The sequence below is a fragment of the Balaenoptera borealis genome (assembly GCF_965194805.1).
Source record: "Balaenoptera borealis genome assembly, chromosome: 6".
NCBI lineage: Eukaryota > Metazoa > Chordata > Mammalia > Artiodactyla > Balaenopteridae > Balaenoptera > Balaenoptera borealis.
The window spans coordinates 45,014,206-45,041,693 of NC_138863.1; the positions used below are offsets into that span (position 1 = coordinate 45,014,206).

General features: G+C 38.1%; 1 protein-coding gene across 1 annotated transcript; it reads left to right on the top strand.

Annotated features, from left to right (window-relative positions):
* The first annotated feature begins 3 nt into the window (after positions 1-3).
* SLC40A1 (solute carrier family 40 member 1) lies at positions 4-25,050 on the top strand. Its single transcript, XM_082397367.1, has 8 exons — positions 4-348; positions 839-906; positions 6,342-6,501; positions 8,729-8,844; positions 14,063-14,189; positions 20,929-21,171; positions 21,982-22,635; positions 23,798-25,050. The coding sequence occupies exons 1-8, from the start codon at positions 306-308 to the stop codon at positions 24,109-24,111; spliced, it is 1,725 nt and encodes a 574-aa protein (XP_082253493.1). The 5' UTR covers positions 4-305; the 3' UTR covers positions 24,112-25,050.
* The last annotated feature ends 2,438 nt before the right edge of the window (positions 25,051-27,488 follow it).

Sequence of the window (27,488 nt, forward strand, 5' to 3'; positions counted from 1 at the left end):
CACAGGACACCGACGCGGCTCGGCCGGCCTGTTGAGCCTCCCACCCGCTTCCATAAGGCTTTGCCTTTCCAACTTCAGCTACAGTGTTAGCTAAGTTTGGAAAGAAGACCAAAAGAAGACCCCCGGGCCGTTTTCCTTTTGTTTTTTTGTGTTTTTTTTGCTATAGTCGTCGTCGGGGGCTTTTTGCACGGAGCTGTTGTGTTTTCAGCGGTGCTCTCTTCAGTTCCCTGCCCTCCTCTTAACAAGCACCTCAGCAGGAGCGGCAGCCGTAGCAGCAGAAGAGCAAGCGGGGGGCGCCTGGTGTCATGACCAGGGCAAGAGGGCAAAACCGCCGGGGAGGATGCTGTGGTGAGTGGACCGAACGCATGGGGTAGAAGCAGGTTGCGCAGTGGAGACCGGCACCTCCACGCAGGTTTTGGAGGAATGTGGCTCAGCTGTTAACCAGTGTGATTAGTAGCTCGTTCGACTCATATTTTGGTGGGGGTTAAGGAAGAAAGGCATTTCAAGGTATGGGAAAAGGGGCGTGCACACAGGCAAGGATGGACAAGTAGACTGGGTAGTTTGGATTATCTTGTCAACAATAAAATGGAGTTAAAGAATGTGGAATCAAGCGCTTTCTTGACTGTATGTGAAGTTACACAGTTATTGACCAAGAGGTCATGCTGAATTTTTCATCGACCCATCCATTTCTAGGTGACTTGATGAAATGTACATGGTTTGCCCCACAAAGTAGTTTTTAATAATTATGTTTAATAAGGACAAATGAGTAAGCATTCCAATCTCAGCTCACTCAAGTGACTAAATACGCTTTTTATCTACCTACTGTGTGTCTTTGCAGGATCCTTAGCAAACTACCTGATCTCTGCAAAATTCCTTCTCTACCTTGGTCATTCTCTATCTACATGGGTAAGTGAAAATCTACAGTAATTCTTACAACATAGTTGCACAATTTCTTGTTTCTCTCATTTGGGCCAGTTGTATTAAGCCATCCTGCAGTTTTGTCATGCAGCTGAAGAAATAAATCAACCAAACACACATGCTCTAACGAAAAAGTTATTTTCACCAAAGATATTTTCCCATAGGTGTTAGTAAATGCTGTTAATTATTGAGCTATCATACTTTATGTAGACTGGCAGCTATCAAAAAACAGAATTAACAAGGACAGGACTATTTGCATTGTTTGTAAATTGTATTTTGCATTACAAGGGTTAATAAATGGTAATATCTGCTCCTAAGAATGGATGGATGTCTCATGGACCTTCTATTTTTTCACATTTTAAGATATTTCTCTGTTTTCTTCTTTTGTTAAAATTATAAGTTCCAGCCTACTGCGCTATGAAAATACAGTAGAATAGTGGAGTGACTGAGTTAGGCTAAAAATAGCATTCTAAGGTTAATTTAAATATAACTGACCCCAAGAACAAAAATCTGAGTGATGAAAATTCTGGTCTTTTAAAATGTTATCTGTAGCTAGACATGTGTGGGGCATCTCAGTCTAGCTTAAAAACCATCATCCAATGAAAAGCAGCAACTGACTCATAATTCTCCCTCTGACTTCTTCCATGGTCTTGGAAGAGTCCCAGTGTTTCTGTGGGCCTGGATTCCTCCATCAACACTCCTCAACCCAAAAGAATAATCCCCAAAGGATGCTAGATGTGTATTTAATTTAATGATGATTAGAATCTTTTAAATTAAACAATTGGTCTTATTGTTTAAAAGCAATAAACCTGCGTAAATTCTATTCCTGCCTCGTGTATGATATTTAATTTAAAAGAACCATAAGTAAGGGGAAAGAATTTTGAGAGTAAATTTTGTGAATGTTACTTTCTTTTTAAACTGGAAACTTCTTTTGGATCGTTCTTAAGACATGAATGCAAACTATTGTATGAGGAAATCTGTACCCATGCCCTTGGGAAATTATTAAGCTAAGTTATCAGCTCTTTAAGAAATAGCAGTTCAAAGATGGCTTTTTTAGAAAGGCCAGCTTCTTTCTCCCCAGAGGCTTAGACAGGGATGACTCTGCAAATACATGTAAACAAGGTGGAGTGGGCATGAGTTTCATTTCCAATAACTGATGATTCTAAGTAGAAATTGAGTGGAACTACCCTTAATTAATTTAAATACAATTAAATTGTTCTTCCAATTTAATTCAGTAAGTATTAAGTATTTAAAAAAACCCAATAAGTGATGGAGATAGTACCTGAAATTCTCACCTTGTGGTCTGGACCTATCTCTTAGGGGAAGAAGGTGCCTAACTTCCAAACACTGATTAAGTTTAAGGTTTATGCGACCTTTCGTTATTAGGTTGGCAGGTCAGATTTGCCAAAGGAGTGGAACTGTGATTGTTCCAGGAGGATCTTTTTTGTCATGAGTGAAAAACACAAGAAAAGTGACAGATGCTTACTCCAGTCTTACAGTAAATTGAGCAAAAGGAGTTCTTGTGGGAAACTTGGATTAAAACAAAACAAAACAAAACACAGCAATTGTAGTCATGTAAGTTTTAGTGGATTTTCACTTATTGCAGAGGAGTGCAAAAGAGGAATGCTCTCTAATTCTATCTTTTGAGTTTTGTCTCCTGTTTGACACTTTGCCTGATTTTATTACAACAAAAGATGTCTGCTTATTTATTATATATGTATATACATACGTATACATGCCTATCTATGCATTACCCTACTGACTCTGCCGAGTCATGGTTTCCTATACACTGAGTATAGAGGTGTTAGGGTAGAAGGTTATATTGCATTAGGTCTGTGTGAGGTTGAATGCTTTTTATTTCTGACTTCATTTCTTTCTGCCAGTGGATCAATATATTTTACTCTATACCACTGGAATACAAAGTATGGTAAGAAGTGGATCCTGTCATCAGGGAGCTTATAATTCAGGTTGGGCTTTAAAAAAATATATCTAATTACAAAAAGGTAACTAACAGTGTAAGGCAGTGAAAAAGGGCGGCCAGTGCTAAAATCTTATGCATTAGGCTATGGACTGTCTCCATTTATATGCCATATGTCTGCCTGGTGCCAGATCTTACTTCCTTGGGTTTCTGCTCATAGGTCTTTAACTACTTCATGCAAAATGCCACCTTCCTGCCCCACCCTACTGCATTTTTCCTCATAGCATTTATACCACCTGACCTATTCTAGATTTGGTTTTGGTCTCTGTTCACTGGGATGCAAGCAGCATGAAAGCATGAATCTTGATTTTGGCGCAGTGCTGAATTTCTAGTGCCTGCAGTATTGTTGGGTACATAGTAGCCTCTCAAAAAGTATTCAGTGCATTAATGACTGTGATCATTCATTCACAGACATTCATTTGGCCTTTGGCTCTCAGTGCACTGGAGATAGATGAACATGTAAACAAATCTTCAAAGTATGATGAGAGCTTGTGGGAGGACAGGAAATGGATGTTAGGAAGGAATGGGTGGGTGGGCCTGAGATTGCACTTGGTCAACCTTTACAGAGAGTTTACCTGATTCTTGGGCTTTGTGAGTGTAGAGTCTGTTTCTTCTTAAAGCCTAAACCCTTTGGAAATTGGGGCAAGTGGAGCAGTTTTTGTTTGTTTGCTTATTTGTTTGTTTTTTAATTAATTAATTAATTTTATTTTTGGCTGCATTGGGTCTTTGTTGCTGCGCGTGGGCTTTCTCTAGTTGCGGCGAGGGGGTGCTACTCATTGTTGCGATGCTCAGGCTTCTCATTGCAGTGGCTTCTCTTGTTGCAGAACACAGGCTCTAGGTGCGCGGGCTTCAGTAGTTGTGGCGTGTGGGCTCAGTAGTAGTGGCTTGCGGGAGCACGGGCTTAGTTGCTCTGTGGCATGTGGGATCTTCCCAGACCAGGGCTCAAACCTCTGTCCCCTGCATTGGCAGGTGGATTCTTAACCACTGAGCCACCAGGGAAGTCCCAAGTGGAGCAGTTTTATTCCTGTCCATCAAGGAGGAGGCGTGCCATACAGGAACAAGCAAGAGGGAAAACTTTCATTTCATAGCACTTGTTTCAAGTCCTGCTTTAAAGCGAAAAAATAAAACAACAAAGAAAGAAAGAAGCACCTACTATATAGCACAGGGAACTATATTCAATATCCTGTGATAAACCATAATGGAAAAGAATATGGAAAAGAGCACATAACTGAATCACTTTGCTGTACACCAGAAACTAACACAACATTGTAAATCAACTATACTTCAATAAAAATAAATTTTTTTAAAAAAGGAAGAAGCAATAGTAGTGGAATAATATTTCTTATTCTTTATGTTAAGAAAGAGGAAATTCACTCATGGAGGCAACCTATCATTTGAGGCATTTATATGTTTTTGTCTTTTCAGAGGAATAGAGATTAGGATAAAGTACCTCCCCTCGCCTCATGCCATTTTATTCTAATCAAATCTAAATTTGTTTCTCATGTTAAAGATTAAGAAAATAGCTTAATTTGTTATTCTTATTGACATTTTTATCTTAATGTATAAACTTGTCTTTTTATTGGTTTCAAGCAAATTGTATGTGAATATATATTTTTAGTCATTTAGTACAATGGTATTTGAAATGTAATTCTAACTTAAATGGAAAAGATTTCTGTTTTCAGAGCAAACTTTAAAAAGCTGTCCCAGAAATATGAATTATGGTACTGATTAAGCGTCAAACTTCTTGAACATTCATGGAACAAATCTAATGTACCAGAACAATATAGTTCATAAATAAGTCTTACTCTATATTCATTTACAGCCGGGATCCACTGCATATCCACTCCTTTGTTGATTCCACAGTTATTTGTTGTGTTTCTACTCTGGGCTCTGCACTGTGCTGAGGGTTGAGAGTGCAGAAGGTTCTAGAGCTCACATTCCAGACCATCGAGTGAGAATCAGTCTTTCAAGCATGGTATTTCCACTGGCTTCCAGTGTCTGTTTTAACGTTTACTTGACCATGTTCACCCTATCCCTCAAGGCCCTAATCTTATGTTAATTTTAAATTGTGGTTCTAAACAATGTTCATAATCCTCTACACCAAAGTTTCTGTACCTTGGCGCTATTGACATCTTGGGTTGGGTAATTCTTTGTTGTGGGGGACTGTAGATGCCAGTAGTAAATCCACCCTTGCAGATGTGACAACCCAAAATAGCTCCAGACATTGCTTAGTGATCCCTAGAGGGTAAAATCACCCGCACTTGAGAAATACTGGTCTACATGAAGTTTATTATAAATGATTGCTACAGAATATGTGCATCAATTTAACTTTGGATGCATAAGATTGTTGTCTTGCCTTTATTAAATGTTTAAAAGCATTTGCCATACTAGGATAATACTTTGCTCCTTATACATTAAATTTTTCAGGAGGATGTTAAGAGACATTGGAAAGAACTAGGAGTGTAGTACTACTTCCAGTCTATAAGGAGCCTAGCCTGGGAATTTAGTTTCCTGTAGTGATTTCTTACAGAGATAGGTTATGATAGAACATTGTTGTCCTGTTTTAGGTTAACCTTACAAGTCAGGGGTGGAACCTAAAAGCTCATAACTAGGTCCATTATAGATTTCTTACACATTAATTTGCCTGACTCATTTAAAAGCTTCTGTTATTCCACATTTTACAGCAATGAATTCCAAAATTCCCTGTATACTCTGGAGTGAAGAAATATTTTTTTTCCCCTTTTAAAACTCGTCTGTGTCAAAAATAACTACTGTGTCGAAAATAACTAAATAACTACTTATGTATTTATTTCTGACATCTTCATTCATATGGTACCAGAATATGCACATATTAACTTCCTCTTTCTGATTGTTCTGCTGTTTTATGACTTTGAAATTTATTTGTGAAAATAGAACATAGATTTTAGAATGTTAGGGGTAAAAGAAACTTGAGAGGTCATATAGTCCATTCTTACCATTTTACAAGTTGGGAAACTGGCTCTTTCTTGACATTCAAGGCATAACTGACATTTGTAAACTATACTTGTTTCTTTCTGGTTCAGTAGCAAACTCCTTTATGCCTTTCAAATCAGGATAGGTAAATCCCAGGCCCGGCTAGAAACCTGATACAAAAAGGAGCAGGTTTTATCTCAAAAAAACCTCCTTGGGCTTGGAAACTGTATTTTTTTCTAGAATGATAATGTTTGTTTCATTAACATCATGCTTTTTTCGGGTTTACTTAGTATCTGGGCAAGAATATTTTCCATTGTGCCAGGACAAACAGTTTTAACACCTGACTACATTCAACCCATAGAGGAATTGTTGACTTTGAGAATCTCATAATGTAGCCGGAAAGTGCCCTTTTGTTAAGGAAGCAACTTCTTGAGTATAATTGACTAGCAACCTACAACATTTTATCAGAACCTTTTATTTTCTCTTATTCTAGGGGGATCGGATGTGGCACTTTGCAGTGTCTGTGTTTCTGGTAGAGCTCTATGGAAACAGCCTTCTCTTGACTGCAGTCTACGGGCTGGTGGTGGCAGGGTCTGTTCTGGTCCTAGGAGCCATCATTGGTGATTGGGTGGATAAGAATGCCAGACTTAAAGGTGAGTGGTGTTATAAAAGCCTTTGTGTTTGTGAGACGAGTGCCTGAGCTAGAGAGAAACCTCTGTGACTAACCCACTTTGCGTCTGCAGCTGCCACCTGAGTGATGGAGTGCTCAGTGGCAGCACCTCTGCATGGAGGGTCCTGGGGCTCCTGCCCAAAGTTGGGATGCCAGGATACTGAGTTTATAGATTTTTGTGGGGTATCTTTTTTGGCTGTTCATAAATTACAAATGTTAATGATTAACACCATGGCACTTTTCTGCGAACCATGTTAAACATTAAGAGTTTACTTAACTCTGGCATCCTTTAACCATGACTTGCACTGGAGTTCATTTAATGTGACGTTCCTGGGACAGCTTTAACATCTATCCTTTGGGTTACTGTGTTTTATATAGGCAGGTGTGTAGGGGAAGTGAAAACAATGGATTCAGAAAAGAATACCTGAGTCTGGATCACAGAGAGCTGAATTATACATTTTTGAAGAAAAAAGAAGAAATGATAATATATTGACATTTATTCTAGAGCATTAATACTGAAATCATTAAGTATTGTATAGGAAAGAGAGAAAGTGAATGAACAGTTTAATTATTCAGAATATAAGGGCAATTTGGATAATAATTCAGGGCAAAATTTTCCTGAGTTCCTCAGTTGATAATGCTAAGACCTGGCCACGTCTATCCTAGACACGAGGGAAAGATTGAGGTATCTGTGTCTTTCAGTGCAGGATAACTGCCCCCGGATAGAGAGCAACTGGATTATCAAATTCTAGGACTTGATGCTATTAGTAAAATGGCCAAGATGGACATTTTTCTATTTTGAGAATCGATAGACCAAAACACATATGAAAAGGGTTTTGTATCCTGGAAAAAAAATTCCTACTTACTTACATCATTATACATAGGAACGTGGGAATGTTATACATAGAGACCTTTAACCTTATGACTGTTGAGCACTGAAATTGTAGTTTAGGATAGAATGTTGAGTTGGATGAAGAAGAGTGTGGTGGGATAGCAATCTTGCACTTATCCTAGGTAATCAACTCATGTGACAACCTCCATGAAAATCTTCTTTGATGTCTCTAGGCTGAGTTAACCAGAGACACTTTTTTTTCCTGCACTCCCATGAAGCTTTGTTAATACCTCTGCTATTGCACTTATGCTCTTATAATTATCCTTTCACATGTCTACCTTTCCTCTGGTCTGTGCGGTCCTGAAAGCCAAGAACCTCATTCGGTTGATATTTAATAGCCTTGTGCAATGAATGAACGAATTATATGTTGGGATTTTATTTCAAATTAATTTCAGAAAGCAGTTTGTTTTGTCTCAAGGCTTTGATATAATCTTCCAAGCCAGAATGAGCTTTACTGTCCTTAAAGGCAAGAGCTGTAATTATACCTTACATATACAACCCTCTGTATTTTTCAAAGTGCTTTCATAAGTATTTTATTTGAGCATCAAAATGACCCCGTAAAGTAAGGAAGGCAGGTATGTATTATATCCTCACCTTATAGACACAGACATAAGAGATATTAAGTATTCTGCCCTAGATCGTCTTCCCTCTTGAGTGGTAGAGAAAAGACTACAAGGTGTCCTTACGTGGTATCCTAACCTGCCCTTATGCCAGCCCTTTATCTACATGGGTGCCTCAGTCTCAGAAAGTTGGCATTTTCTGTAAGAAAAGGTGTAGTTTAGAATTTCATAACAATGCAAATAGCTTTAGTAAAAGGAACACACTGCTGCTTTATTCTTGGCAGTTTTTTATATGTCCTTCCTATTTATCCATACGCTCTTACCAAGTTCAGCCTGCCATCTAGGAGGTTATGGATTCCATGACCTCTTACTTAACCTCCTCCATAACCTCCTACATGTTCTTATTTTTGCCTAAGCTGCAAAGGCCTGAGAGGTGGATCTTGTTTATGTAGTTAATATAGTTCTGTTTATGACAGTAAACTAAAGAGTATAAACTAAATGAAAATGTGGTCATTATGAATGGCTTCAACTAACAGGAAAAATGAGGGGTAGTTCTTTATTCTGTCTGCAAGTTTTACTGGTCTGATGTGATATGCTGGGCCCTACTGGAAATAGTTGAGGCAGGATTTACTTCAGGAATATTCTTATTTCTTGTAGTAATTTGCATATGCATATACAGTAGAACAGTGATGTATGGATAAAAACATCTCCTTTGAGATGTTTCGGTGTATGAACACTTTGTTTCTCTCTCTGTATAGTGGCCCAGACTTCACTGCTGATCCAGAATGTTTCAGTCATCCTGTGTGGAATCATCCTGATGATGGTTTTCTTACATAAAAAAGAGCTTCTGACCATGTACCATGGATGGGTTCTTGTAAGTTCTCAATAAGATTCTTGATGGTAGAAAATTGAATGTCTGTTAGTGGTAGAAGATGAAAACTCTTTGAGGGAGTGTCTTTTCACAAATAGGGCCTGTTAATTTTTTTTTTTTAATAACTGTATATTTACAAATTTAAAGATACCAGAAATACATGGAAGTCAGAGAAAAAACCAGCATGGAAATCAGAACATGTTCAGAATGGAAAGATAATTTTTTAAATTTAAACATAGCATGTCAAAACCAGTAGGATACTTCTTCTTTTTTTTTTTTTTGTAATACTTGAGAATAATTTTATTAGTAGTATTACTAAAGAACAGTGATTATTTTCAGTCTATAGTCAAAGTATTTCCTTCCCCTTTGTTGAATGATTATTGTGTATAAGTTGTATTAGATGCATTTGAATGATAGAAAAATGATTCAAGTGTGGATCCTGTAGCGAGATTAGATGTGACACATAGTAACTATGATACATGGTAGCATGGTTAAGTGCCTTCGAGAAAAATGGAGTTCTGGGTTGGCCATTTAGGTGGGCCTTGAAAATGGGATGTTATTCTCCCAAGATTTCATTATGAAATATTTCAAACATTCAGCAAAGTTGGAAGAATTCTCCACTGAACACCCATATACCTACCACTTAGTTTCTACTTCTGCCATTTTATTACACTTGCTTTATCATATATTTATCCATTGGCACATCCATCTTCCCATCAATCCCTCTTAGTTTTTAAAATTTATTTTTGGAATGATGGACTGGCATTCATAAAGGCATGAAAATAGGGGAAGCACAGTTTCTCTGAGTGATGGATGTATGCAACACACAGAGAAGGTTTGAAAAGTGTAGTAAGGAGAGTTTCTATTGTCAGACTGAACTTGGACTTTATATACATTATGAAAATAATATTGTGTTATAGACCAAGTTTTTCTATGAGAGTATATGTTTGTTTTTATCATATAAGAAATTATGAAAATAGTATTACATTTTTCATTTTTTAAATGCAATTTCTCAGAAACATGTTCATGTGTAAGTATAGAGCATGGAATGCAGTGTAAAGACAATGTGCTGCGTTTGATTTAAAACTGATATACAGAATTTGGTAACACAGGGAACAGATTACGTAATTGACTTAATGCGACTAGTAGACATTTATAAGATGTTTAGACTTTTGCTTGGTGTGTTTTTTTTTTTTCTAATAGCAGGTTCTTATTAGTTATCCATTTTATACATATTATTGTATACATGTCAATCCCAATCTCCCAATTCATCACACCACCACCACCCACCCGCCGCCACTGCTTTCCCCCCTTGGTGTCCACGTTTGTTCTCTACATCTGTGTCTCAATTTCCGCCCTGCAAACCAGTTCATCTGTACCATTTTCTAGGTTCCACATATCTGTGTTAATATACGATATTTGTTTTTCTCTTTCTGACTTACTTCAGTCTGTATGACAGTCTCTAGATTCATCCATGTCTCTACAAATGACCCAATTTCGTTCCTTTTTATGGCTGAGTAATATTCCATTGTATATATGTACCACAACTTCTTTATCCATTCGTTTGTCGATGGGCATTTAGGTTGCTTCCATGACCTGGCTATTGTAAATAGTGCTGCAGTGCACATTGGGGTGCATGTGTTTTTTGAATTATGGTTTTCTCTGGGTATATGCCCAGTAGTGGGATTGCTGGGTCATATGGCAATTCTATTTTTAGTTTTTTAAGGAACCTCCATACTGTTCTGCATAGTGGCTGTATCAATTTACATTCCCACCAACAGTGCAAGAGGGTTCCCTTTTCTCCACACCCTCTCCAACATTTGTTTGTAGATTTTCTGATGATGCCCATTCTAACTGGTGTGAGGTGATACCTCGCTGTAGTTTTGATTTGCATTTCTCTAATAATTAGTGATGTTGAACAGCTTTTCATGTGCTTCTTGGCCATCTGTATGTCTTCTTTGGAGAAATGTCTATTTAGGTCTTCGGCCCATTTTTGGATTGGGTTGTTTTTTTTTTAATATTGAGCTGCCTGAGCTGTTTATATATTTTAGAGATTAATCCTTTGTCCGTTGATTCGTTTGCAAATATTTTCTCCCATTCTGAGGGTTGTCTTTTTGTCTTGTTTGTAGTTTCCTTTGCTTTGCAAAAGCTTGTAAGTTTCATTAGGTCCCATTTGTTTATTTTTGTTTTTATTTCCATTACTCTGGGAGGTGGATCAAAAAAGATCTTGCTGTGATTTATGTCATAGAGTGTTCTTCCTAAGTTTTCCTCTAAGAGTTTTATAGTGTCTGGTCTTACATACAGGTCTGTAATCCATTTTGAGTTTATTTTTGTGTATGGTGTTAGGGAGTGTTCTAATTTCATTCTTTTACATGTAGCTGTCCAGTTTTCCCAGCACCACTTATTGAAGAGACTGTCTTTTCTCCATTGTATGTCCTTGCCTCCTTTGTCATGGATTAGTTGACCATAGGTGCATGGGTTTATCTCTGGGCTTTCTATCCTGTTCCATTGATCTGTGTTTCTGTTTTTGTGCCAGTACCATATTGTTTTGATTACTGTAGCTTTGTAGTATAGTCTGAAGTCAGGGAATCTGATTCCTCCAGCTCCGTTTTTTTCCCTCAAGACCGCTTTGGCTATTTGGGGTCTTTTGTGTCTCCATACAAATTTTAAGATTTTTTTGTTCTAGTTCTGTAAAAAATGCCATTGGTAATTTGATAGGGATTGCATTGAATCTGTAGATTGCTTTGGGTAGTATAGTCATTTTCACAGTATTGATTCTTCCAATCCAAGAACATGGAATATCTCTCCATCTGTTAGTATCATCTTGAATTTCTTTCATCAGTGTCTTATAGTTTTCTGCATACAGGTCTTTTGTCTCCCTAGGTAGGTTTATTCCTAGGTATTTTATGCGTTTTGTTGCAATGGTAAATGGGAGTGTTTCCTTAATTTCTCTTTCAGGTTTTTCATCATTAGTGTATAGGAATGCAAGAGATTTCTGTGCATTAATTTTGTATCCTGCTACTTTACCAAATTCATTGATTAGCTCTAGTAGTTTTCTGGTAGCATCTTTAGGATTCTCTATGTACAGTATCATGTCATCTGCAAACAGTGACAGTTTTACTTCTTTTCCAATTTGTATTCCTTTTATTTCTTTTTCTTCTCTGATTGCCATGGCTGGGACTTTCAAAACTATGTTGAATAATAGTGGTGAGGGTGGACATCCTTGTCTTGTTCCTGTTCTTAGAGGAAATGCTTTCAGTTTTCCAGCATTGAGAATGATGTTTGCTGTGGGTTTGTCGTATATGGCCTTTACTATGTTGAGGTAGGTTCCCTCTATGCCCACTTTCTGGAGAGTTTTTATCATAAATGGATGTTGAATGTTGTCAAAAGCTTTTGCTGCATCTATTGAGATGATCATATGGGTTTTTTTCTTCAATTTGTGAATATGGTGTATCACATTGATTGATTTGCATATATTGAAGAATCCTTGCATCCCTGGGATAAATCCCACTTGATCATGGTGTACGATCCTTTTAATGTGTTGTTGGATTCTGTTTGTTAGTATTTTGTTGAGGAGTTTTGAGTCTATATTCATCAGTGATATTGGTCTGTAATTTTCTTTTTTTGTAGTATCTTTGTCTGGTTTTGGTATCAGGGTGATAGTGGCTTCAGAGAATGAGTTTGGGAGTGTTCCTTCCTCTGCAAATTTTTGGAAGAGTTTGAGAAGGATAGGTGTTAGCTCTTCTCTAAATGTTTGATAGAATTCACCTGTGAAGCCATCTGGTCCTGGATTTTGTTTGTTGGAAGATTTTTAGTCACAGTTTCAATTTCATTACTTGTGATTGGTCTGTTCATATTTTCTATTTCTTCCTAGTTCAGTCTTGGAAGGTTATACCTTTCTAAGAATTAGGGCCTGTTAATTTTGATCTCTGTGTCTACTTTAATATCCCCTATCATTTTTGTCTTGTTTTGTTTTTTGGCCCTTAACAGGCGTTCATTAAGTATTGTTTGAATTTAAATTTTGTTCTATTGGTTGTTTTCTTGTTTGTTTTGTTTTATTTTATTATGTATTTTTGGCTGCATTGGGTCTTTGTTGCTGTGTGCGGGCTTTCTCTAGTTGTGGAGAGTGGGGACTACTCTTTGTTGTGGTGCATGGGCTTCTCATTGTGGTTGCTTCTCTTGTTGCAGAGCACAGGCTCTAGAGCACAGGCTCAGTAGTTGTGGCACATGGGCTCAGTAGTTGTGGCTCATGGGCTCTAGAGCGCAGGCTCAGTAGTTGTGGCACATGGGCTTAGTTGCTTCGCGGCATGTGGGATCTTCCCGGATCAGAGCTCGAACCCATGTCCCCTGCATTGGCAGGCAACTTCTTAGCCACTGAGCCACCAGGGAAACCCCTTCCTGTTTGTTTTCTAATGGCAGTTCTAAGAGTATTACATAATTCAGTTGCTAGTTTTAAGCTCCTTATTATTAACCTGTAATTTTTCACACCATTTAAGAAATGGTATCCATATATACATATATATAAATCAGTCATGATTGTGTTCTTCTAATAATAAGTGATACTTCTGTTTGAGGACATGGACTAGATAACTTCCCACACTCTGATTTCATGATAGCTTGATGGAAAAGAGGAGAGAGATGGGTGTAGTGGAAAGCAGTGAATTTGATGTTCCTATTAAATCTTCTTAGGTATGTTTGGATTGATATTGTAGAGGTTCAAAGCCAGGTAGGACAAGAAATCTTCTAGTCTATTGCCTTCATTTTGTTGATGAAAAAAGTAAGACAAAGTGATGTTAGCTGATTGCCCATTGTCATGCAACTGGAAAGTGTCAGAACTCTTATTTAAATTCAGGTCTTCTCACTTCCCCTTCACTGTTTTTTCCAAAGGACATATTTGTGGGGGAAATTAAAAACCACCCCTATGTTAACACTTTATGATAACTATGTCACATAAATGTGCATATGACTATTAAAATTTTTTGTATTATGCGTACCACAGATGATACAGATTAGAAAGACATTATGCCCTTTAACTTGACCACTGGTGTTTATTGTTTCATGTGTACAAAGTAGAATGATTTCTTATGTTTTTATGAAATGAAATTAAAATAAAAATTTTATTATTATGTTACCAAAGACCATTTTAAACTATATTGTACAGTGAGGTAGGTATAGTGTGGTAAAACTGACATTTTAATAATTTTTTCCTGTAATTCCTTAGACTTCATGCTATATCCTGATCATCACTATTGCAAATATTGCAAACCTGGCCAGTACTGCTACTGCAATCACAATCCAAAGGGATTGGATTGTTGTTGTTGCAGGAGACGACAGAAGCAAACTAGCAGGTAATTTGCTTTTCTCTTTCTACCAAATGGGTTTTATCAGGATTCACTTTAAATCAGTGGTAGTAAATGAGGCTTAAGCCTTTTTCTCCGAGTATTTTTTAAGAATAATAAATTGAAGTCATAGTCTTTTTCTTACAACATTATCTGTCTCAGTGCAAAGATTTACCTCACTGTTATGAAGCTAATTTATAGGATAGTGACCTTCTCTTTTAACCTGGCAAATAGAAGAACATTTCTTTTGAGCTCTTTCTTTCAAATTCTGTTAACTGTTTCTAAATGTTTACTTAATACTTAGAACAGTGAAAATCTGACTTGTGATTTTATCAGTCATACTGTGGATATTATTACCAGTACTTACTGGTTATACTATGGATATTGTTTTTATCCAAACAAATGGAAACAACTTAATTCTAGGAGAGACTCTAGAAGTGAATTCCTTCAACTTTAAAACCATAATTGGTAACTTTTATTATATTATGTATGGTGTAATGTAACTGCTATTATGATACTAAAGAAATACAGGGTAGAACATAGGTTTTTAAAAAGCTTGCATCTTAGTTGTCCATTGGAAACATATACAAGAGGAGCAAAGAAAGTCTGAAGAATGCTTACAAAGCAACACGTCCATTACATCAAGATTACTTGGGCTCAGAAAAACCTACCTCACTCGATATTCCCCACCTGTCCCCCAATATAGCACCCAGACACAAATTGGATTGAAATTACACAGAGTAAAGGAGGAAGGGTACTCCTATCTACCGATCTGGTCAGCTGAGTCAACTCTGCTGGTCATTGAGATAATGGGTATCACAAACACATTTCCCAACCATCCTGACTGACAAGGAAACCATTCCTGATGACTTCAGTGGCTTATCAGGACACAGAGGCAAGATTGAGTACTGGGGTCAGCAAGCAACTTTGTTTGACTAGACATGTGGTTTAAAAAAAAAAAAAAGGTAGAAAGGAGGTTGAGAGAAAGGGTACAAAATCTGTGGAAGGTCTAAATGAAGAAAATGAAGGATTTGCTTAAGTCATCACTTTGTGGTAGCAGTAATAATACTGCTCCAGATAGAAATACCACAGTGATTTTAGAGGATGGTGAGTGTGGAAGATGAATTTAACACATGTGAGTCTGGATTGCAGGAAATTCTCTCTGGAGCTAAAGTAGTGATTCTCACTGATTTTTCTTCCTGTGATCATTTACTAATAGGAAATAATTCCATCTCTCTTTTTTGTCACATGGAATTAAAAGATAAGACTTTGTCCTTTTTTTTTTTTTTTTTTAAAGTTATTTACTTTGTGTTATTTACTTTCTCTTTTAGTGTGCAATTTTAAGGATGTAATACATGTCCATGTTTTAAAATTCAAAGGGCACAAAAAGGATATATTTTGAAAACATCACATATATATCTGTTGAAATGTATTTGGGGAAAAAAGTGGCTTTTAAGATGATTTTCTTTCTCTTACCTGAATTTCTTAACTCATGTTGTCTCTGTGAAGTCTGTAGAGTCTGTAATTGAAAAAAAAAAGCCCTGAGTAAAGAGAAGGTTACACTGAATCTTTAATTTGTGCTAAATATCCAAGTAAATAAATAACAAAAACAAAGATCCCACATAACTTTCTGGGATCTTTCTGACTACAAAGTGATATTCCAGAAAAATAACAAAAATATGACTGGCCATTTCTCAGCTGTCCTTCTTTATTTGAGGAATTATTGCAGAGTGGAAAAATCCAGGCTAACCAGTCTATTTTCTAACCTTCTGGAGTTTCTCAAATTTAAGAAAGGAAGTAAGCTGCCTGTTGAACTCTTGTCCACTGTGAATTAGCTTAGGAAGCGGTGCTGTTTCAGATCCAGCCCCTGGAACGGGTTAGTAACCTAATGAAGGAAAACCTCCATGTTGTTTTTCCTCAGGTTTCGACCTCCATGTTTGTTTTAAAATTAATTAAAAACCATGCTTCAAAACAGGAAACAGAAACTTCTTCCATCCTGAGGGTCAGCAAGGCTCTAACCATGGGTTTTTGGTACCATTCCTGCTAGAAGGCAGAGTTATAGAACAGAAAAAAAGGAGGAGGGTAAAGGAAAAGTAGAAGAGAAAATTTTGAGGTTGCCAGCAAAGACTTAGAAACCAAGCAGGAGACGGGGCAGGGCCGGCTGAACCGGTTGTGTCCGTTGTGAGGTGTGTGTGTGTGTGTGTGTGTGTGTGTGTGTGTGTGTGTGTGTGTGTGTGTGTGAGATGGGGGAGGGGTGTGCCCATAAACAGGGAAGGTTGTGAGCTGGATGCTAATTGCTCCCATTTCCTCATCCCAATGTTTCTTGATTTCAGAGTAGTTTTTAAAATTGGAAGTTGTATCACCGAGGGTAAAGAACAAGAGAAATTTTCCCTGGAAGGTTGAAAAGTTTTATAACTCCAGTGGCATCAGGTCAAAATATAGCTGTTACCATCTAATTTAGACAGCTCCAGGAAAGATGCTCTTTTTCCACATAAATACTGTTAATCTGTTAACTAATTTGTCTAGGTACTTGATTTAGTGTTTTATTAAAACATTCTTTTGAGCCATGACCCTTAACCTGTCAAACCTTTTTGAAACTCATTTCCTTTGCCTGAGTTTTTATTCCATCTGTTGTTTTATTTCCTTCTTCATTTCCTTTGTTAATCACTTTTTATTAATAGCTTCTGAGGTTTTTCTTGTCCACCATTCTAAAGAAACATCTGCTGGCTGGCTTGATCAAGTACGACAGATAACTTTCTTGTTTGAACTCTATTGACTGAAAATTGATTTCATATTTGAGGTAGACAAACCTGCTAGCTACTATTTGCTCAGCAAATCTGTTTTTTATTATTATTCTATGAGATGTAATATACCTTTTATAATAGTAAGTAGTTACTGAATGTCATGCTCTGTGCCACAGCTGTAGCTGAAAACAGTTAAATTGGAATTAAATGAGCACAGATTTGTGTGTTTGCGTAAGAATAAATACAAACCTGCAAAAGGAATATGTTTGCACATTCAGAGGACCAATTCTTCTCTAGCCTGTGAACAGTAAAATGAGTAGGTCTTTTTCAAAATTATTATTTCATTCATTCTGCTTCAGAAAAATAAAATCTGTTTTCTGACACTACATTACATCTAAACATTATTAGCTTCCTGAGATAGAAATTTCTAAATTCTAAATAAAAGATAGAAATTGGTGGCATTAGGAAGCTTCATGAGCACTTGAAAATGGAGGTAGTGAAAGATTAACAAATCATTTTAACTAAATTTTGTTCTTGTTCTGGGGCCTTCAGATCCAAGAGTATATTTTCATTAGTACTTGATTTTTGGATTCAGATTATTGAGTTATTTGGATCAATTCTACACTTCCCTGTTAGGAACTTATTAGTAGGGGCAGATGGAAGTTAATGAGGCCATGGCAAAAAATGGCTGTGTGTAAGATCAATGAAAACTGCCTTTGCCTCTCAAGTGAAAGGTGAAATATGTCAAAGTTCTCCTGTTATCATATAAGCATTCTGCACACATAGGACTAATTGGGAGGCAGTTGAGGACCAGGAAGAACTAGAGAAAGAATAATGGCAGTTTTCTATTAATGTACTTATTAGTCACGTACTGCTTTTCCCTTAAAGTGCCCCACATAATTGATGAGGACTTGTCTCAATAATTTTCACTCTACTCCATGAGATAGAGAATGAGAAAGTAGGTTATTTTCTTGATTTCCTCTCCTTTATTCATCTTGTCCTCTACTCTGACTCAGCTACATTCCCATGGTCATACCCTAGACCTTGGTATCACCACTAAACCCTCCCTTTTCATAATCTCAATCTCCAGCATCCAAGACTTGAAGTATACCTCCTATCTTTCCAGCTCACTCCTCCTGGTACCCCAGCCATGCGCCAACCTGGTTGGCACCTACAAGCCATTAATTCCACTACCTTTTTACTGCTCATCACCTTTCTTGTCTCTCCTCCTTACCCAGCTTAAATTCCAAGGTCAGTTGTTCCAACCATATGAATACCTCCTAGTGTATACCCTCAGCTCACTTGGCCTCCTCTCCTTTTGTCACTTTCCTTTCATAAGACCCTGCTTAAATCCAATTCTCCACAGTAGCACATGGCTGGTAAAAAACGTACAACTTTGCTCTCTCTTAAAGCTCATGACCACTGGGTTCAAGTTGGCCCTTTCATGCTGCCAGATGATCATACTATTTTCTTTGGTCCCTTCCTTCTCCCACTTTCCTAAAGGACTGTTTCTCACTTTCTCCTTTTTCCTCATACATTCAGTACCTCCTCTCCCATCCTCACTTTCACTGATGACCTTGCTTTGTATTCTACTGAGAAAATGGAAAAATGAGAAGAGAACTTCCGTGTGCTCCCACCTTTGCATCACTCTTCCTAGCTGTACCTGAGGCCGTTTACGTGACCTACACTGCTGAATTGCTTGCGTTCCTAAGAACAACTCTGCCACTTGTGCAGTAGATTCAGATTCCATCCCTTCTCATCTACTGTATCATTTGCATCAGCATATAAACATGCTATAACTTTTCTCATCTTTTTTTAAAAAATAAATTTATTTATTTATTTATTTATTTATGGCTGTGTTGGGTCTTCGTTTCTGTGCGAGGGCTTTCTCCAGTTGAGGCGAGCAGGGGCCACTCCTCATCGCGGTGCGCGGGCCTCTCACTGTTGCGGCCTCACGTTGCGGAGCACAGGCTCCAGACGCGCAGGCTCAGTAGTTGTGGTTCGCGGGCCCAGTTGCTCCGCGGCATGTGGGATCCTCCCAGACCAGGGCTCACATTCGTGTCCCCTGCATCGGCAGGCAGACTGTCAACCACTGCGCCACCAGGGAAGCCCAACTTTTCTCATCTTAAAAATCCCTGTCTCTGTCACCCCATTTCTTTGTTCTTCTTTTGAACAAAACTTAACAAAAAGAAATATCTGTGCTCACTCTTTCCAATTTCTTTCCTTGGTCAGGGCCTTGCTTTCCATAATGCCAGGGGGGCAACATTCACATTGTGAATCCAGGGTGTGCCACTCACTTAAAATATAATAGAAATGGTGTCCCCTGGAGTTGGCACCAATCTCTTAAACCAACTTCAATCAGGCATTTGCCCTTACTGCTCCACCAGAACTATTCTTTATGAGGTCCTCAATACCTTCCATGTGACCTGTCTAGAGCTGATTGTCAGTGCTCATCTTTCTTGACTTACCAGCATCACTTGCCAGTTGATTACTCCCCTCTCTTTGAAACACTGTTACCTCTTGGCTTCTAGGACACCCTGCTCTCCTGTTTTTTCTCCTCTTTTGCTGATTCCTCCTCATCTTCCTGACCTCTGAACATTGGCATGCCCAGGACTCAGTCCTCAGACCTTGTCTCTTCTCATCTACCCTCACTCCCCTGGTGATCTCATCCAGTGTCATTGCTTCAAAAATCAAGCTGCCGATGACTCCCAAATCTGGCACATGCTTCTTCCCTAGACCCCAGACCTATATGACTAACTGTCTGCTTGATGGGGCCTCTTGTATCAACATCTCTAGAACCAGATGCTTATTCTTTTGTCCAAAACCTGATTCTTCTAAAGTCTTGCCTTTCTCAGTAAGTGGAAACTCTGTCCTTCCAATAGTTGCTCAGGGTAAAAACTTTAATTCCTCTCTTTCTGTCACATAGCATATCTAATCTGTTTTCAAGCCTTCTTGATTCTACTTTAAAGTACCTCCAGTATCTATTTCTCCAGTTCCATTGCTACTGTCCTGCACCATGCCACATCATCTCCCGCCTGTCTCCCTGCCTCTGCACTTGTCTGCACCCCTCCCCCCCACACACACTTACTTTACACTGTTTTCTCATCACAGCAGCCAAAATAAACCTTTAAAAATATGTCCTGTGATACCACCTCTCTGTACTTTAACTTCCAAAGGCTTCCTGAGTCATTCAGTATAAAAACTGAAGTTTGAGTAATAGACCTTACATGATTAGGCCAATCTTCCCTCCTCTCTGACTGCATCTCTTCCTATCCTCTCCCTTCCTCATTCTGCTCCAGCCCTACTGGCCTCCCCGCTGTTCCTCTGGGCAAGCTCCTCCTGCTCCAGGACTTTTGCACTTCCCTTGGTCTGGAATTGTCTTTTCCCTGATATCTGCATGACTCACTCTTCTGCCTCCTGCTGCTTCACGCCTCTGCTGTGATGCTCTCTTTTTTTCAGTGAGTTCTTCCCTGACCTTGCCATATATAAAACTGAAATTTCCCCCTTCCCTTGAGCACTCTCTATGCCCTTTTTTTCTGCTTTATTTTTCACTACAATATTTCATGAACATCTGACATGCTCTATATTTATATGCTTGTTGATTTATTATTTTTGTTTTCCCTTGGGAGTGTAAACTTCATGAGGACAGGGAAGGATATTCTTCATTTTTTGCTATGGTGCCAGAATGGTGCCTAGCTCATAATAGGCATTTAATAAATGCTTGTTGAAATAAATGAATGTAGAGTTACTATTGAATTCATTTTTTAAAAGCTGATGTCAGGCTCATTTATATAATCCCAAGGGAATCACGATTTTTGAGGCAAATTTAATATGACTTGATCCAAACAACAAATGATTTTCTAACAAAATGGTTTGCTTGCAGAATGCTTTTAGAAGTTTACATCTTAGGAGTCTACACTCTTAGTTGAGTTGTATTATGTAAGTGGGCAGTCTCTCTTTGATAGATTTGCACACTTACCTGCCTCTTTCGCCTACCTCTGTAGATATGAATGCTACAATACGAAGGATTGACCAGTTAACGAACATCTTGGCCCCCATGGCTGTAGGCCAGATTATGACATTTGGCTCCCCAGTCATTGGCTGTGGATTCATTTCGGGATGGAATTTGGTATCCATGTGTGTGGAATACTTTCTGCTCTGGAAGGTTTATCAGAAAACCCCTGCTCTAGCTGTGAAAGCTGCTCCTAAAGAGGAAACTGAGTTGAAACAGCTGAATGTATACAAAGGTAAACTCAACAAAATGTTTAATCCCTTTATTCTTATTTTCAGACCTTAAATATTGGTTAAGACGGAAATAATTTTGAATTTATATCAGGTTTAGTTACCCCTGAAGGTCTGCATGAGGTTAAATATATCAATGTGGTAGTAAGTCAGAACCCAGGCTGTTGAGGGTCGGAGGAGCAACTCTGGGTTGAACCTCAAGGGGTTGGAATGGGACCCCTGACCCTTTTCCTTAACAGGAACAGCAGACACAGAGGGGCAATTCATTGAGGGAGGGCTGGGCAAAGTTGAGCCATAGGAATGGGAAGAACAGTGGGAGAAAGAGAACAAGAGAATTCCTAGGAGTCTATAAAGAAGGGAGTTACATGCCATTTGTTAAGACAGTGGAAGGGAGTGAGGACATGAGGCTGACATTTTTCAAGAAGAGAAGAGGAAGTTGGGCTTCTGAACAAATGTAATCTTAAAAGGGTCCCAGAAAATAAGATTCTGTGTTTCCCCAGATAATTATTATACATTATCTGATCTGTTTTCCTGCTATTTACTTTGGTGGGATTATAATTTCTGAGAGAGAGGGGAAGCGAGGAGGGGAGAAGTATCAATAGTATTTTGTTTCTTTAACATAAGTACTTGGAGATTGTTCCTTGGCTGGAATTCTTAGATGAGTAAAAGAAAATACATTTTATATTGTAGTAGCCAAGGGTATCCATGGGTGATACCCTCCGTGGGTGAGGGAAAGGAGAGAAGAAAAAATACTAAGATAGTTGGCTTTTTCCCCCATGTCCCCTCCCTCAAATAATAATGTCTTTTATTAACAGAAACTGAGCCAAAACCCCTGGAGGGAACTCATCTAATGGGTGAGAAAGACCCTGACGTCCATGAACTTGAACATGAGCAAGAGCTAAGTTGTGCCTCCCAGATGGCTGAGCCCTTCCGCACCTTCCGAGATGGATGGGTCTCCTATTACAACCAGCCAGTGTTTCTGGCGGGCATGGGTCTTGCTTTCCTCTATATGACTGTCCTGGGCTTTGATTGCATCACTACAGGGTACGCCTACACTCAGGGGCTGAGCGGGTCCATCCTCAGTATTTTGATGGGAGCATCAGCCATAACTGGAATAATGGGAACTGTGGCTTTTACGTGGCTACGTCGAAAATGTGGCCTGGTTCGGACTGGTCTGATCTCAGGATTTGCACAGCTTTCCTGTTTGATCTTGTGTATGATCTCCGTGTTCATGCCTGGAAGCCCCTTGGACTTGTCTGTTTCTCCTTTTGAAGATATCCGTTCTAGGTTCATTCAAACAGAACCACTTTCAATTACACCTACAAAAATATCTGAAATCATCTCTACAACTGATATACACATGTCAAACGGATCTGATCCTGCTAATATTGTCCCAGAGATGAGTCCTAAATCTGTGCCTATAATCTCTGTCAGTCTGCTGTTTGCAGGCGTCATTGCTGCTAGAATCGGTAAGAAATCTCTTTTTGTATATTGATGAACTAAAGTGTGTTTTTGCAATGTGGTTTCAGATAATTCAGCAGTAAGTGGTCTAAAATATTCCCTGAATGTTAATTTAAGCAAGATCCACTATTTATCCTTATGTATAATCCAGTCACTTATTATGAAATTTTTATTTTATAGTTTAAAAAATCTATATTTGTGTGTGTGTGTGTGCGTATGTATGTATACCTTCTTAAAACATGGTTACGGCTTGAAAATTTTTACTAAATGGATATCTTACTCTTTTAATGTAGTTTACTTAATTTTTCAAAAGATATTATCAGTAATAATTATACTTTTAGTAATTTAGCGTCTTTATATTGCTATAACTTTACCAAAAGGACTGTAATTTAGCAAATATTTCAATGGGACAAGGTAAAAAAAAGCGTTTGAGGTTTAAATCAAAAAAAAAAAAATAAGACAGTAGTTAGAAAAAAAAATCCTTGAAAGGTCTTCTCTAGCTGATATTTGTTTATTGTATACTTTGCCAAACAAATGGATTTTATAGCTCTGGAAGGAAACATAATGTAAAGACCTCTTACAAAGTAAAATTTAAGTAATCATTAATAGAGTACTGATGAATTATCTCTGCCTGAATTCATTCTTGAAATGAAACCATATTTATCCTGTGGTACAAAGCAGTTCATTAATTTATCAAAGACATTAATATTTAAGCAAGACAGCTTTATTGTAGGGGCTTTAGAACCCAAACAGTAAATGTATTAATGGTTTAAAGTTTCTTTACACTTTAACGATAACAATATATTAGGTCTACTCATTTTAAACTTTAAAAATACTAGTAATTTTAATAGGATTTATTATATCTCTGATTTCAGAGTTTTGCTTTCATAGTATGAATAATCACAGAAAAACAGAATTAAGAAGTTTGTAGATTAGATTTATTTTTGTCTTGTGGCTGTAAAAACAATTTCTTGAAGCTACTAATAACTCAGTGTTTATTAATGAAAAATAATTCTCTAAGGCTAGGCTATGATAAATATACATATGGTGACTTTAAGGTAATAGGGTTAAGTATGTATTTTGCACATGTCAACAGATTTTTAATCTATAAATCTGAAATGTACAGCTATAAGTTAAAATTAAGTTTCTAAAAAATATCTTTTATTATAGGTCTTTGGTCCTTTGATTTAACTGTGACACAGTTGCTGCAAGAAAATGTAGTTGAATCTGAGAGAGGCATTATAAATGGTGTACAGAACTCCATGAACTATCTTCTTGATCTTCTGCATTTCATCATGGTCATCCTGGCTCCAAATCCTGAAGCTTTTGGCTTGCTCGTATTGATTTCAGTCTCCTTTGTGGCAATGGGCCACATCATGTATTTCCGATTTGCCCAGAAAACTCTGGGCTCCCAACTTTTTGTCTGTGGTCATGGTGATAAAGAAGTTACAGATGCAAATCAAACTAATACATCAGATGTGTAAGACAGTTTAACTGTTGCTATCCCTGTTACTAGGTTATGTAGAGCACATGTGCCTATTTTGTACTTCAAAATTCCAATAAATGGCTCGGTGTCTGTCTCTGGTTTTACCACAGCTATACCTTCAGGGCTAAAAGCTAGTTAGGAAACTTGAGCCAGCAGAAATGAGCTGGTTAATTTCCCTTATATTTAAGGGTGGAAAAAAAATAGAGAAAGAAAAACTCAGTTTAAATATGGAGACTAAAATAGTAACACTGATTTTCCCTATTTCTCACGAGTAGGTAAAATTTACATAAAAGAGTGATTAGTCATGTGAATTAAGTTATTCTTTGGCAGATTTTTATTACCTGTACTAGAATTCAGATATGTCAGTTTTCCCTAACACTCTTGTTCAAGTCTAGCTAATTTACTTTTTTAAAAAATCTTATTCTCAGTTATGTTATAAAAACAAATTCTCTTCCAAGTTTGAAGATTAAAATTTGATAACCAGTATTATCCTTATTGATCCTATTGATGTTAAGGGACTTTACCTCTACGTGGAAAAATGAAATACATAACTAGAGTTCTCTAATAGGGTTTATGGTTTAACTTTAGAGACCACCTTTGTATTTTTCTTATTAGCTAGGGCAAAATATTGTATTAAGCATATGTAACACTTCATAAAATGGCTATTGTGTAAGCTGAAGATAGAAGCAAAGCTGTAGAGTAGATTTATAACACAGTGAATGCATGAGGACTTCAAACACGCCAGTGGTTCGGCCATAGAAACTAGAAGTTAAAAGTCACACGAAGGGCAAGATCTGGATTTAACTCACGTTGCTATCCTTAATGATCTCTGTCATGGAATATGAGGGAATTAGCCTCCAGCCTGGCAAGTTAAATGTAGAAAGCAAGCCCAAACTTGGAAAGGTTTTGTTTTATAAATCATTTGATTTACTTTTAACATGCTTGGTAGAGCATTTTTACTTTTACTGTTTTGTACCCAGGAGTTATTTTTACCTAGTTGTAGAGCAAGACTGTTCATAAATGTATCCCTTTCAAACATCTTTGAGAAAAATGGAGGGAAAATAACCCCTTTTATATATATATTTTACAAGTAAAAACTGTTTTACAAGTCATTTTGCAACATGCCAGTACCAATGGGGTACTTTGCCTTAACTGTTCATGCACTTTCATGGAGACTGCAATATGTTGCTCTGAGCACTTTCTTTATCCTTGAGGTTTAATCTTTTTCTCCTTTCTATAGTATGACATAATGATTTGCTATGTTGTAAAATCTTTGTAAAATATTTCTGTATAAAAACATTTTAAAAAATCTTGATTTCTTTTTCCTTAATTGCATTCCCCAGTTGTTTAATCTTTTGTTACAGAACATCTGTTTTGGGTAACATCTGCTTCTCTCTAAAGGCCTACAGTTTCATAATAATTCACAATTTTAGATTTATCTCCCTGCTTATATGTCTAGTTTATGGCGGCTTGGATAAAAGTATAGTAAACACGAGGCCCAGGACTCATTCTTTGACTTTGAAGAAGTCACTTTAAGCTCTCTTGAGTTCTGTTTTCTCTTCTGTAAATTGGAGATATTATAAAACCAACCCTACCTACCTCCCAACTACCCTGATTGAGTCAAGTGAGATAATTCTTGTAGAAGCACTTTGTGGACTCTAAGACAAGGTTGTAGTATTACTAGAAGTTGGATCTAACTAATGACAGAGAGTTAAAGATAGGTTCCTCATGATCGGCCAGAGAGAGTAGAGCCACATTCTGTGTTCAGCAAATGTTTGCTGAACACTTGATCTGTGTCCCAAACTGATTGGTCTTGGGGATGCAGATTTGACTCAAACACGGTTCATCAGAGGCTCCTTTTCTTTCCCCCCAAATTGGGAGCCTGAGAACTTTTGGCATCACCCTGTAGCTACTGATCTGCTGCTGACTTTTGAGCAGACAGTAGATGCCTCTGTTAGGTCTGGCTGCTGTCTTGAACAGGTCATCCGCTTCCTCCCGCAGGGGTCGAGCTAGGGTTGGAGATCTTCCCTGAGTGTTTGCAGCTATAACTGAAGGCCTGTGACCTTGTAAAATGAGTAGAACCATCTTAGCAAAGGAAGGTCTCAGCTCTTAATGTGGATGTTTTGCCAAACTGGGGGGCTACTGAGAGAGGCCCTGTGTGGAAGGAAGGAAAATGGAGTTAGTTAGAAATTTTTACAGGTGCTCCCCTTATCTTTGCAAAGTGCAGTTCAGAGCAGGAAGAGGAGGGAGATGGGGGAAAATCACTGCTGGACTGGACAGCCTTTGCTGTGTACTGCCCCAGGGCATAGTAGGGCTGGGTAGATGATGTGTGTCTGTCTGGGTGTGTTTCTAAATGGGGAAACAAACTCAAATACCTACAGGGTCAATAGGTAAAACAAATGAGTGAAGTGAATAGATGTAGGAAAACAGTCTTTCATTTAACATGTAATTGCATTTCACAAAAGTATCACTTATTTGTTCCCACTTAAAAACAAATTATTACATTTTTTCATGTTCTCTATTCCTGTGCAGGTTTCTTGTGGTTATTAAAGTTGATTCTTTCCACATAGACATCCTTTGTCTGCACAGGAAAAGCTGTATTCATTTTTTTAAAAAATTAATTAATTAATTAATTATTTTTGGCTGCGTTGGGTCTTCGCTGCACGTGAGCTTTCTTTTTAGTTGCAGCGAGCGGGGGCTACTCTTCATTGCGGTGCGCAGGCCTCGCATTAAGGTGGCTTCTCTTGTTGCGGAGCACGGGCTCTAGCCACGTGGGCTTCAGTAATTGTGGCACACAGGCTCAGCAGTTGTGGCTCGCGGGCTCTAGAGTGCAAGCTCAGTGGTTGTGGCACACAGGCTTAGTTGCTCCACGGCATGTGGGATCTTCCCGGACCAGGGCTCGAACCCGTGTGCCCTGCATTGGCAGGCGGATTCTTAACCACTGTGCCACCAGGGAAGCCCTAAAGCTGTGTTCATTTCCATAAAGAAATATGCCTTCTCCTATTTTTTTTTTCCTCTGGCTTCCTTGATATTCTGGCTTCCTTGATATTTCTTTCATTGCCCGCCCCCCAACTTAAAAAAATAAAAGAAAAAGAAGGGTATAAGTAAGAAATAATTTTCCTGTTCACCATAAGACAAAAAAACAATGCAAGAGGTGAGCCAAATCCCTGGACGTGCTATTGGGGAGGTCACAGGGTATGCGAGCTGGAGAGCACACACCCAGGCCAAAGGAACAGCTAAGCAACTCGGAATGTGGGTCTCTCTTGTCATATCTTTTATCTTTCAAGAGAAGCTGGGAATCTGGAATTTTGTGTGACAAAATTGGCGTCACACAAAACTGGCAACTAGTTTGAAAATGCTGAAAACATTTTTCTA

Excerpts from the sequence above, each read along its gene's own strand:
- SLC40A1 (XM_082397367.1), top strand. The coding sequence starts at position 306 with ATGACCAGGGCAAGAGGGCAAAACCGCCGGGGAGGATGCTGTG. Across the intron at positions 907-6,341 it reads GTCATTCTCTATCTACATGG|GGGGATCGGATGTGGCACTT; the intron begins GTAAGTGAAAAT and ends CTCTTATTCTAG. Across the intron at positions 21,172-21,981 it reads ACAGCTGAATGTATACAAAG|AAACTGAGCCAAAACCCCTG; the intron begins GTAAACTCAACA and ends TTTTATTAACAG.